The sequence below is a fragment of the Parasteatoda tepidariorum genome, chromosome 6 (assembly GCF_043381705.1).
Source record: "Parasteatoda tepidariorum isolate YZ-2023 chromosome 6, CAS_Ptep_4.0, whole genome shotgun sequence".
Classification (NCBI taxonomy): Eukaryota; Metazoa; Arthropoda; class Arachnida; order Araneae; family Theridiidae; genus Parasteatoda; species Parasteatoda tepidariorum.
Genome location: NC_092209.1, coordinates 56,258,976 through 56,271,821, shown reverse-complemented (window position 1 = coordinate 56,271,821; position 12,846 = coordinate 56,258,976). Strand labels below are relative to the sequence as shown.

The following is a 12,846-nucleotide window of genomic DNA, read 5'->3' as shown; positions in this document are numbered from 1 at the left end:
TACCAAATATGTTGTAATATATATATATTAGGGCCCAATACGGAATTTCGTAGCAAAATATACGAAAATGTACGAAAATGGTTTCATACAGTGAGTAAAATGCTTTTATTGAGTCAAAATTTCATTTTAAATTGTACAAAAATTTTGCACAGAACAAAAAAAATTTATACTTGGACATTTAAAATTACTCAGAGAAAAATCATAAATGAGTTATATAATTAAATAATAAATGGTTATAAAATAATAAATTTGGTGCAGATTTATCTTTAAATAAGTAAGTTGTATAATTGCTTGTATATGGGAAAATACGCAAAAAATAAAATTAACTTTTAAGTAATGGTAATTTTATTTTTTGCTCAAGGTATTTTTGGTATTTCTTTTTTCTCAAGTTTAGCCGGACAGTACGGAGATTAGAGGTTAAACTTTCGCCGCCTCTTCAGTTTTAATTATTGTGATCATATCTTCCAGACGCGACAATTTTCCCACATTTTGAGAATCAAGAAATCAAATCTTTCGAAAAAAAATTTTTTTGATTCAGAGAAAATATGTTTTCGTAACTAGTAAAATCGTAGTAGTAATTTAAATTATAAAAATTGCATCTTAGTACGCGAAATTCTAATCATTAGATCAAAAGCGATTATGAGATTTTTTGTTTATTTTGCGCACTACATCTTAGTTACCAACGTACCCCAAATAATATCAAGCATATCTGTTATAACATAAAATAAAGAATCTATCAGTTATTTTTAGGAAAAGAGAGAAAGGAAAAGGATAATTTACCATCTACTGTTATTGCTCTTGTTCTTACAAGATCTGACTTGTTTCCAACCAGTATAACAGCTTTGTTTATTGTGCATCCTCTGTCTCTCAATTTAAAAAGTATGTCAATTGCTTTTTCAAATGAGTTTCTATCGGTGATGGAGTAGACGACAATGTAAGCATCCCCTTCTAGTTGTTCCTCACACTGTAAAAAATAGACATTGACTTGCATTTTCATTGATATTCGAAATTTAAGACAGATTAAACATTGTAAGACAGGGTTAAAAAATTATACTCAAATTTGAATTTGGGAATTTGTAAAGTTGAAAAAACAAATGATTGCTTCGATTCTCTAATCAAATACCTTCGTCAGTGTTGAGATATATTTGATGCCTGTATTTGCCTCGGTACTAGTGGGGGTACTTTTATACAATACTTAGTATAAAAGCGAAACAGACAAGGTAGATATGTTGGATTTATATCTGTGTCTCCGCACGATTGATGGTCTTTTCGGCCCCTACTGAAACTTCTATTTACTCTTACGTACACATTTTGTGCCGGTCTTGTCATTATTGATGTTATTTAAGAGTAGCATCGCATCGATACAGCTGTTTATTCCTTTTGTGAATCGTTTATTTGTGCTTATTACGTTATTTATACATAATTATATTTACTGTTTGTTTGTACAAACTACCGTATTCAAGGCATACATCACAAATCCAAGTCAAGCAACTTGCAAAGTTTTTCAGAGTTTAATATTTTAACGATTTTGGTAGGAGTTCTAGGTAATTTAAATCCCCCGTTCAGATGTCTTAGAAAACACTAAAACCAACGCCTCTTTCCAAATTCTCACATCATTACCAGTGTGCGAATTTTCAGATACGACAAATTTAACGTGCTTGCTGTTTAATTTTTCTTTATAACCGACGTTGAACCACCGATCAATTTCTTGATTTCCGACTATCCATAGCCTTGTAATCTTCAACCCAAACCTGAAGCCAAGGGAACTTCTGAATCAAGTGTTGGGACAAACCAGCCTTCGTGAAGGTTTTTCTTGCTGGATCTAACCCACGTGTGTTTTTCTAGAGAAGAAAACTACGAAAACCTCTCAAGTTTAGCCGGACAGTACGGAGATTCTAATCCATGATCCGTCTATTACAGGTGATATTTTACGTTAGCAAAGTCAGTAATTATTACGACAGTAATTTTTGAGCAATGTATTTGTACCGACCAAAATTATCGACTCTGGGATTAGAACCAGTATTACCTCATTGAAAAGCGAGCACTCCATCACCTGAGCAATCGCAGTTCCCACCTTGCTGTAGGTTAATATCGTTTTGTCGGCTTCTAGGATAGAACTCCAAACTCAGCTCTCCAACAGCGAAGTGAGTGACGCTTGAATAGACTACGTCAATGCAGAGCTTCCGCGTACTGACCAAGGTACCAAAAAATGATATCCTGTAGTTGTACCAAATCACACAATTCATAAAATTTAAAAAAAAAACACTTGAAAATTTGACCACTCAAAACTGTTGCTTATAACACTAGCTAAAAACAAAAGTTAAAATTATCGAGATTACGTGTAAAAACACGTAAAAGAAATACTCACAGGAGCACGAAAAAGGAATACTTCCACCCAGACGCCATGCTTTTAATATCAAACACTAAAACAATATTCTTTTTCTTATCTAGCCGTATAAAGGACATCGTGTTTAAACTTTGAAGGCACAATCACTATAATAAACCTACTCTGCTTTATCTTGTCACCTGTGTTACACTACTTATAAGTTTAAAAAAAAATAAGCAAATCCTTCAACTTACAGGTGTATCTGGCATGGTTGGTGGATCAGCAAAACTAATCTCATGTTCTTCACCATCCAAAAGAACAGAAATATTCTTTTCAGTATCTTCTTCTGAAAGAATTTTGCACAAGTTAGCAAACTTATTATTCTTTGCATTATTTATATAAACTTTTAAGAGCAAATACTTATAGAAATAAATACTAATTAAAATACGTACTTAAAGAAACTAATACTTATCCATACATATGCAGACTTAAGAAAACTTTCATACGTAATCTATGTTACTATTTCATGTATTAAAGATGAAGATTCTTCAGTTAGTTTTAAATTATCAGAAGTTTACAGAACTCACAAAACTTGTAAAAAAAAGTGATATTACGTTGAAAAATTATTTTGTTGATAAACTTAAGTGATTAACTATAAGTTTTGCTTCTCACTTGCTTTCTCATGAAATTTTTTTTTTTTATCATTTTACTAATTTATATAATCATACGGATATTTGATTGTATGGATGCGTGGTTCCAATTAATTCTGATAAATTGTGCTATGAAGAAAGTTTCTCTTACTTCAATGTATTCTGTAATTATTATTATTTTCTAAATAAGAACTCATTCTGCTTAAGAAGTTGTCATGTTTTTCCGTGCCAAAATTGTCATTACCTGCTTATCACACGGAGAAAAAGTTTTGGTAAAATTACCCAACAGGATGGTAAGGTAATTTCTGGTAAAAAAAAACAACATAATTCCGGCTAATAAAGCCAAAATATACGGCATTAAAACCATTTATTTGGTAGTTTTTCCGTTCACATACTAACAGTCTACTGAAAACCTGATTTTCAAAATTATAGTTCTTATTACCAAATGAAAAATATAGTTTCATTTCTCAGAATAATTTTATTATTATTACCAAATATGTTGTAAAAAATGCATAAATGAAAAGTTAATTTAACTGAATAATAGTATTTATGCCATGCTCTAAGACATCATGCTATAATTATCAAACATTATCACACCATGATTTGACCAAAATCATCAAAGCGCTGCGATAAAAAATATCGAGCTAAAATTATAAATTTTAAAACTTTGGTAGTGAAAGAAAAATACTTGCTTTCAAGCTTAGTTATTTTTGCCTCATTTTATATAAAAATTAATATGGTTTCAGATTAATATGGTTACATATTAATAAATACAGGTAAAATTAATATGGTTACAGATGGTTTCTGTCATTAAAATTTTTACTGAATTGGTGTTTTGCTGGTTTAAAAGTTAGATACATTTATAATATTTGATACGATTTGAAATAAATTGCGTAAAAGTATTTGCAGTAGAAACCCTTTATTTCTTATTTTAACCATGCTATGTTTTTCAATTTCCGGTAAAATCACAAATTATGTTAAAATTTAAAAAGATACAAATAAAAATATTCTAAAATATGAAAAACGAATGTTTACACTTAAAAAAAAATTCCGATAATAATTCCGTACCGTACCATACAGATTATTAAAAACATCATATTTTTTAAGAATAAACCTAATACAAACAAATAACGGCATTTAAACCATTCATTAAGTAATTTTTCCGTTCATATGGTAATGGTTTACCAGATATTTTTTTTTCAAAAATATATAGTTCTTATTACCACTTACTTAGCACAAAATAGAAGTCTGAAAATTAAATTTAACCGAATAAATGGCTTTATTCCATGCTGTAAAGTATTATGGTAAAATTGCCAAATTTAACCACTTATGCCAGCTTTTATCAGATATTTCAAAACCAAATTTTATTGTTAGCAATCTCAAACGTTTCGGGGAAAAAATTATCGAGTTTCTTTGCGGTCTCATAGAGCCAAAAACGTGGTAAATTTTACCATTTTCCGGTCTTTTTGAAGACACATTTTTCTTCTGTGCACTTTATTTTAAGATTTAAATTTTTTAAAAGCTACTCTTTGCACTACAGACACAAAACAATTTATCTTCTGAAAGAGAATTAATTCATGAAAGTACTGTTCATCTAATTTAGTTTCTAGAATTTTCTAGATTAATTTGCAGTTATAGTTTCACCATTTTTCAGTTTATTATTTATTTTTATAAATAAATAAAGAGAATAAATAGGAATATATTTAATTAGAATCACAAAGGGAAATATAAAATTAATAGTGATAGCACAAAAGAATAATTAATCTAAACTATTACTTTATTGTCTAAATTAATTATGTTTAGAAAAATATGTAACCACGAAACCTGAGTATAAAATAATTATTCCTTTCTTTTGAAATCTGTCTCTAGGGCATAAACGTAGATATTTACCGGAAGCTTTCGAATAAATAAAAAAGACTTTTTATGTTCTAAACTGAAGAAAATAATGTTGTTTGCATATTGAATATAACGTCTCAAATGACTTTTTATTTGTGTGTGTTTTAAAAGTATCGAATTTAAAAATTATATTAATGAACTGTGTGATAAATTACTATTTACTAAAACTTTTAAACATATTTGTATTCTAATATTTTTTGTAAAACCAAGGAAGATTGGAAATCGATAATTTTTTAAATTAAAAAAAATTGCTAACTAAGAAAATTATCATAATTATAATTTTATAAACCATTACAAATTTTTTATTCAATTGAAAATGTATACTGTCATCAGTAATAGATTAAAATAACATTAATGATTAAAAAGAATATTGTGTACTATGCACTTAAAATTAATTACTAGCCCTTGATTCCCACATTGGATCTGAATGAGACTGGATCATTCCATTTATTTCAAAGGTGGGGAAAGTAGAATTTACTGCGCTTGCATCGGAATTTACTTTCATACGTTGTATTTTCAATAATATGTATGGCAAGTGTTGTTTGACTTAAAATAGGGGTGTGGTATTTTACGTAGTATTTTTTTAAAGTGTTATACTTATGCTTTTTTTTTTTAATCAATTTTTATATCTGTTACCGACAAAGTATGATATCCGGCATTATATATAATGCCTAAAACTAGCCGGCAAAGTATGAAATGATTTATATTTCACACATTGCCTAGGCATTATATATAATGTCAGATGTTATTTAGGCAAAGTATGAAATAAACGTCCTGATGAAGTTATTATGTGAATGATGTGCATGTTACTGTGAATGACCGAAATCGGTGGTTGTTGACTTTCACCGGTGAATGTTGACAATCACATAGTCGCTTTGGTGCATGCAACGCAGTATCATGAACGCCACGCGAAAATATAATTTTTAATTTGATATAAATTTTTTTTTAGAACAGAATGAAGCTGGCTTTTGTTTTGATGAGTTGGTTTTGACGATGAGAGTGGTTTTTGAATGTAATTAGTGTGGTTTAATAAATTAAATTTTTTTTTAATTGTCTGAAAATTGCCAATTAGTTTGGGTTTAGACTAGCGGCATCATCAATAATTTATTTAAAATTTAGTTTGCTGCAATTGGAAATGGGGACAATTAAAAAAATATATTAATTTTTTGAACCAAACTAATAGGATGCCTGCTAATGACGTAGTGTGAGTTTCTTCATGCTGATTGATTGTTGAAACGTGACTTGTTACGTTACCCTGATTGGTTGTCGAAACGTTTGTTTACGTTACGAACTGTTCTTTCCATTCTATTTCGAGTAATCCAAGCGCATCAATTATTAATTCTTAAGGGACTCAGTCGATGCTTTTTCGCAAAGATTTTAGTTCTTTCACTATGTATTTCTTACTTAATACAAAGACAGGCATGTACAACTATGTAGAACATAAACAAACTAATTATGCATTGAAGTTGCCAGGTATGAAAAACAAATATATATAATAAGGTTACTATTGTTGTTGTTGTTACTTATCCTCTTCTGGCCTGACGAAGTCAGACCAGATCTATGAACCCGTTGACCTGAAGAAAATCAAATACCAAAAGAGGAGTAGAATAAATGTCTTCCCAGAGAAGACTAAGACAGTTGAAGGTTACTATAAAATACACGAACAAATAATTAACCTAAGTGTTAAGTAAAAGTCGCAGACGAGAAAAAATTATGTTTCAACGAAATCGGTATTTGATACGGCCCTGTATTTAGTTATCTTCACGTTGATTAACATTCAAACTGATGTGGAAAAACTTAGCACAACTTTAACACACTATTTTGCTTATAAGCAATCAGCAAACGCTGACGCCATAGGTCACATCTGTGGTTATCCGTGATCTTCTTCTAGAAGTGTAAGTACCAAATTGCATCTTATTATATAAAACGCTTATACTTACGTATGTATCAATAAAACCGATGATATTTCTTTTCTTGTGTTGGCAAAAGTTTTCATTTTTAATTGATAGGCTTCGGCGCGCAAGAGCACGTAGTGAGCATCATATGGCTGATCTATATTATATAAAACGCTAATACGTTTTAATTGATAGGCTTCGGCGTGAAAAAGCACGTAGTGAGCATATCATATGTCTAATCGGGTGAATTCTCACCGAATTATCAAAAAAATATCTTCATCGAAGCCGATGCTTTACATCCGGTTTTCAGTACTATTTCATATTGTTTTACAACACATGGTTATAGCCCTCTGGTGGGAAATACTTTAAAACAAAACTTACAGCAGTTACTTTTCTCAACAACTGAAATTTAGAATAGTGTGATTAAGAAAAATATGTGAACTGTTTGCAATTTCAAATTAATATTGAAATGCACAGGTTTAGAATTTTCTACAGTGAAAAGTTTTCGGAACTTCAGTGTTCAAAAAAGTATACAAAAACTAGACGTTAAGAACGTATCCAATGAGCGAGTAAAGCTAGCATCGGATTGCGAGGCAATCCGAAATGAACTGCGAAAGCAGTTCCGGGGGTTGGCGAGCGCCAGTGAGCAGGGGGTGAAGCCTCCTAGTTTTTTTATTATTTTTCTTGCTTTTGGCAACCTTGGTTTCTTAAAAGCCCAGACAAGATGAATCATTAGTTAAAATAATTAAGACTTTTTAAACACGTGAATGAACAGCTTTATTTATTTTCTAATATCAAGTTATCTTGCAATATACTTTTTTTTTTATGGACACGAAATAAAAGTTCTTTTGAAACATAAGCTGATCATTAATCTTGTTTTTAAATGGATGACAAAAACTGCAATCGAAATAATTTAAACATACGAAAAATATGTTTTCATTGGGTCAATTTAATTGAGTTCAGTTTAAGTTTTTGCAAACTTTTTTCTCATAAAAAAAGAGCAGTTGAGGAGAAGATCTGAAGCAGTGACTACAAATGACTATAATACCAGGTTCCATAACAACAGTAATTAAAATTTTATATGTAATTTTCATCTTGTAATATTAGTTAGAAAACAAGTTTTCCTATTCATAAGCATATGAATTGTTTGTCTTTTAAATTATCAGATAAACTTTTATTTCTCTCTTATTCATGTCTTATTCAGTTCGAAAAATTTTTTTTCATAAAAAAGTTTCTTTCATATTTATAAATTACCTTAACAATTTTTCATCATTAATGCGTAAGTTGTTTTAAACATAACCAAATCAGCAGCTTTTTTCCCATATTTTCCTGTTACCCCGTCTCACCCAAAGACAATTACTACGATTCATTTGATTATTTCTTGACAAACTTATGTATTTTTAGTTTTCATGCTTAACTATACGACACATACGCAGGTTTAAATTAATTTTGGAAACGATAATTATCGTAAATAAACTTTTATAACAGCGCAAAACTATGTTAGTTTGCATATTTACAGAAATGCATAAAGATATGGACAAACAGTTTTATCAGAATTACAAATAAATGCATTTATTTAATCTAAAACGTGATTTTTCAGTTCTTAGCGTGATTGAATTTTCACCGTTTTCTTCTTAAAATAAATATTTTCATAGCATTTGTTTCTCACGTTCAATGCACGAGATAACCTTTAACTAACAAGCTCAAAATATCTAAATATTGAGTTTCGCGATAGAAACATAATTCAATAACATTGATTACCAAAAAGAAAACAGGGAAAGCTTGCTTGAGCAACTGCTTTTAGTTTATTTATTGAATTACCGGAAAAGCTGACATAGAAGTTTTGTACCAGTCCGGACATAGATAATGCGATGCCATCGGCAATAAAGAACTGTGAATGATATACGTAAATGTTCGAAATATGTTGAGTATGCAGAAACAATAAAGCCCTTACGGAACTTCTCCTTTTTAGCAAAAAATGTTTTGTCTTAAAAGATAACTTTATTAAGACACTTGACTTCTGCATAAGACTTGGGGGAAAAAGTGCTATTTGTTACGGAAAATTAGGAATCTTTTCTTTATGGAGATTTATTTGAAACTTCAGTAATCGTGAAACTTAAGTCATCAAATATTTGAATTTTTCAGAAGTTGCAGAAAAGTCAGGATTAATTGTTTTAAAACTTTTAATTAGTCTCGTTGCTTAACTATTATGAATTTCAGCATTTTTTTTAGGGAAAATTTTGAAAAAATATTTCCTTTTAAATTTAGTTAGTTTGCATATACGATGAGAAACAAAGCATGGTCAAAACTACCAGAATATGGTAATATTTACTGTGTTTCTGGCTCCATGGGAACACCAAAAAGCTCAGTAATTTTTATTGAACCGCTTTTGTGTTAATTTTGGTAAAACTAGCAAAAATTTCATATTATTATATGTGTTATTATACAGCATGGCATAAGAACCATTTACTTAGTTAAATTTAATTTTAAGATTAATATTTTTCACTAAATATGTTGTAATAAAATCGATAATTTTGAAAACCAGAGCTTCCGGTAAACAAAAAAACTCCATATGAACATCCATATTTCCATATGAACAAAAAACTCCAATGGGAATGGTTTGAAAACCATACAGTTTGGTTTTGTACTAACCCAGAATTAGGGTTCTTTTTTAAACAAAAAAAGTCATTACCACGTAGTATAGTAATTTACCAGATTTTTTTCCTTCGCGTGCTATAAATTTTTAAAAATGTATAAAATTATTAATCTTTGCATTTTTTTAAAGTTTAATTAATAAAACTTACTGATAAGTTTTGAATTTTTAAGATTTACCAATGAATTGGGAAGTAAGTTTTTTATACGTGTAAAGCAGAGTCTATCAAAGAAAAATTGTTGACAGAAGAAACGTAAATTAACTCGTTTGATGCGATTTGTCTTCTTATTATATAACTAACTTTATTATTTAAATAAAATAGATAATTTAATGCATGGTTGGTTATAATTGCTTTGGCATATCTTTTCTTAAAAAAATCACCGAAGAATATAAGAACCGAATATAAGTGCCTGTAATACTCATTTTTATTTACAGTTACTTTTTATGTAGGTGAATACGATTTTTACGTCGGTTTTTATGTAAGTTTTGAACTTTGGTAAATGAGCATTATATTAACCCCTGACGGACCAATGCCGCCATAAGTATGATACTTTAACTTTTACGGCCAAATGCAGCATATATGGTGGCAACTATCTATTGTATTGTTATATATTTTATTATTTCTATTATAATTAATGTTATATAATTATAATTAATGTTATAATTTGTTGTAATTTTACCTTTGGAGAAGTAACGTAAAAAATTTTCGAACCATTAAGGGTTGAACTAAACATGTTTTGTTTTAAATATTACTTTTTCAGCCAATAGTTGAATGCATAATTACCAAAACAGGCACTTAATACTATTTTAATCTTAGCATTAAAGATTCTATTCAGAGATATAAGCTAGTATATTCTATCCGTATTAATCTTTATGATTACATAAATGAATTTTTTTATTTGCGTAGCCTTTGATTAGTATTTTGCAATATTTTTTGTTTCATTTCATTTATTACAATATGTCCTATTGAACCCATCTGGCAAATTTTAAATTTTAAGGTTTTAAATATTATTAAAATCTACATATATATTTCTCTTACACTGCGACAAAAAAAGCCTCATTACAACTCCCCGTATGGCAACGCTAGAAAATCGACTAATGATTACCACTAAAAAAGTCACATGCCAAATCTAGCTGAGGTGGCTCAGCACATAGCGCTTTTAAAAACGGAAACTGAAATAACCTTAAGCTAGGCAGAAGTGAGTAGTCTTTGTTGATAGATCTCTATTTTAATATTTTGTCGAAAGCGCTTTTTTTCGCGAATTTATATATTGCGAATTTATTTGACGATTTTTGATTTATATCACGAATTTATTTGTTTTATTATTGTTATTAGTTATTCATTGAAAAATGAGTCTCAGTCGTGCTTACGCTTTAAGATAGCACATTTCTAATAAGTTTAACGAATAACATGTCATTTATTTGAATTCAAATCTATTTTAATGACTTAGTATTTAATAAAAAGATGTAATTTTTAAAAAAAAAATGCTCTTATATGGATTTGAATGATTGTTTTGATTTCTTAGAATTATGTGTATTTGCAATGTACCTAAGTTAGTAGCGAGCGAAGCGAGCTTGATTTGAGAAGCAAACCATATAAGATTGCGTAGCAATTTTTGGGGGTTGGTGAGCGTCAGCGAGCATATGGGCGCAGCCCACTAGTTATTAAAAATGATTTAAAAGTATTTAAATATAATATTTTGAAATTTGACAAGTAAGCTCAATTAGTTCTAATTAGGGCCGGGATAGCCTGGTCGGTAGGGCGCTGGGCCCATATCCAAGAGGTCGTGGGTTCGATCCTCGCCGGCCGAAGACTCCCCGTGTAGTAAATGGTGACTGATGCACGTTAAATCTGTCGAGTCTCAAAGTCCTCCATGTTCCCACAACAAATCAATACCTCTGGGGGTACTGATTCAGGAGTTTCCTTGTCTTCTGGATTGGTTCAAAATTACAAGGCTACGGAGTTGAACGTAAGTAGTCGTAAACCCATGAAATTGGGTCGGCTGTTTAACGACGGTTATAAAATAAAATAAAATTAGTTTTAATTAATAAAATGAAGCAAGATATGAATATTATTAAATTACTTTATTTAAGAAAATTGTGATTATATCACTCTTCATCTTAACATAATCTATTTCATTCCACTCTGCTGAAGTATATGTTATTACCAGGGTAAATCAATAGTAAATGAATATTTTAATGAAACATTTTGTAAATAGGAGCTTGATCCAAATGCAAGATATAATTTATACCACAAAAAGAAAATCATTTCCTTTTTTTCGTTGGTAATTGCCTTTTTTATGTGTAAATGCACTTCTTTTTTATAACGTCAACCTAAAAACCAAAATTACGTATAACTACTTTCATCATTATTCTCTAATTGTTTTGATGAAGACACTTACTCTGAACAACGTATAATAACTGAAGTATGTAAGATAATGCAGTTCTTCCCGTTTAGGAAATTTCGAAAGTTCCATTTTTTATAATTTATCTCAGTATCCAGTTTAGAACTTAGAAAAATTAAACAGACTAATATGTGTCCTAAAATAAAGTTTGAGAAGTTTTATCAGTCACTTAATAGTTAAAACTGAGGTTGAACATTGATTGTGTGTGACAATTTCAAACATTTGTTACTTTTTTTAAATAAGTTTAGAGTTATATGATACATTTATATTTAACATCATTAAGGAACAAGGTTTATCAAAACATTTTTGCTAAATATGACAGTCATTCGTGAATATTTCCTTTTATAGTTTTCCAAAAACATTTTAAAGTAATTTCTGTTCATATGCCAATTGTCTGAATGCTTAAAAGAAGTTTCAGATTTTTATTACTTTACGCTTTCTTTTGCAGAAAATTAAAGTTAGATAAAAAATTCTAAGAGGAGATATTTTACTTTGTGCAGATAGAAGCAAAATTTGTTTACAAAGTTACGAAATTCGAACTCAATGTTTTGAATTGGATACAAGTTGTTACAAATTATTAAAACTATCTTATGGCATAAAAATACATGGATTTTAAAGGATTCTTTATACAGGTTGTTCGGACTCATAAATTTTTAAGCCATTACCTGACATATTTTAATAATTCTCACTTATAAATAAGATATGAAAAAGCTGTCACTGGAAGCTTTCATCATAATTTGTCTAAAAACCTTTTTTAAAATACATTTTTCCTTAAACAACCAAAACACTTTTAGCGAAAAACATGTATGTTTGTTATTTTTTAATAAATCCTTTTTTTCTAAATACTTCGCTTGTAATCCTTTAAAGTACATACATTTTTCTCTGATACAAGAAAATAAAGGTTTGACAATCAACAACAAAGGTTTGACAGTTTTTAATGAACTCTTTAACCCTCATTTTTTATAGGAATTGTTTATTTTTAAGAAACTTTAATTCTTGAGTCATTCAAATTATTTTGCAG

At 29.4% G+C, this 12,846-nt stretch overlaps 1 protein-coding gene across 1 annotated transcript in view; it reads right to left on the bottom strand.

The window, feature by feature from the left end:
* The window catches only part of LOC107438572 (uncharacterized), an 86,516-nt gene that overhangs the window by 3,417 nt on the left and 70,253 nt on the right, over nt 1-12,846 (bottom strand). Inside the window, exons 2-3 of the mRNA XM_071182405.1 lie at nt 2,581-2,672; nt 781-964 (exon numbers count right to left, since the gene is read on the bottom strand). Of these exons, the coding sequence (XP_071038506.1) occupies nt 781-964; nt 2,581-2,672 (276 nt within the window). The remainder of the gene's footprint in view (nt 1-780; nt 965-2,580; nt 2,673-12,846) is intronic.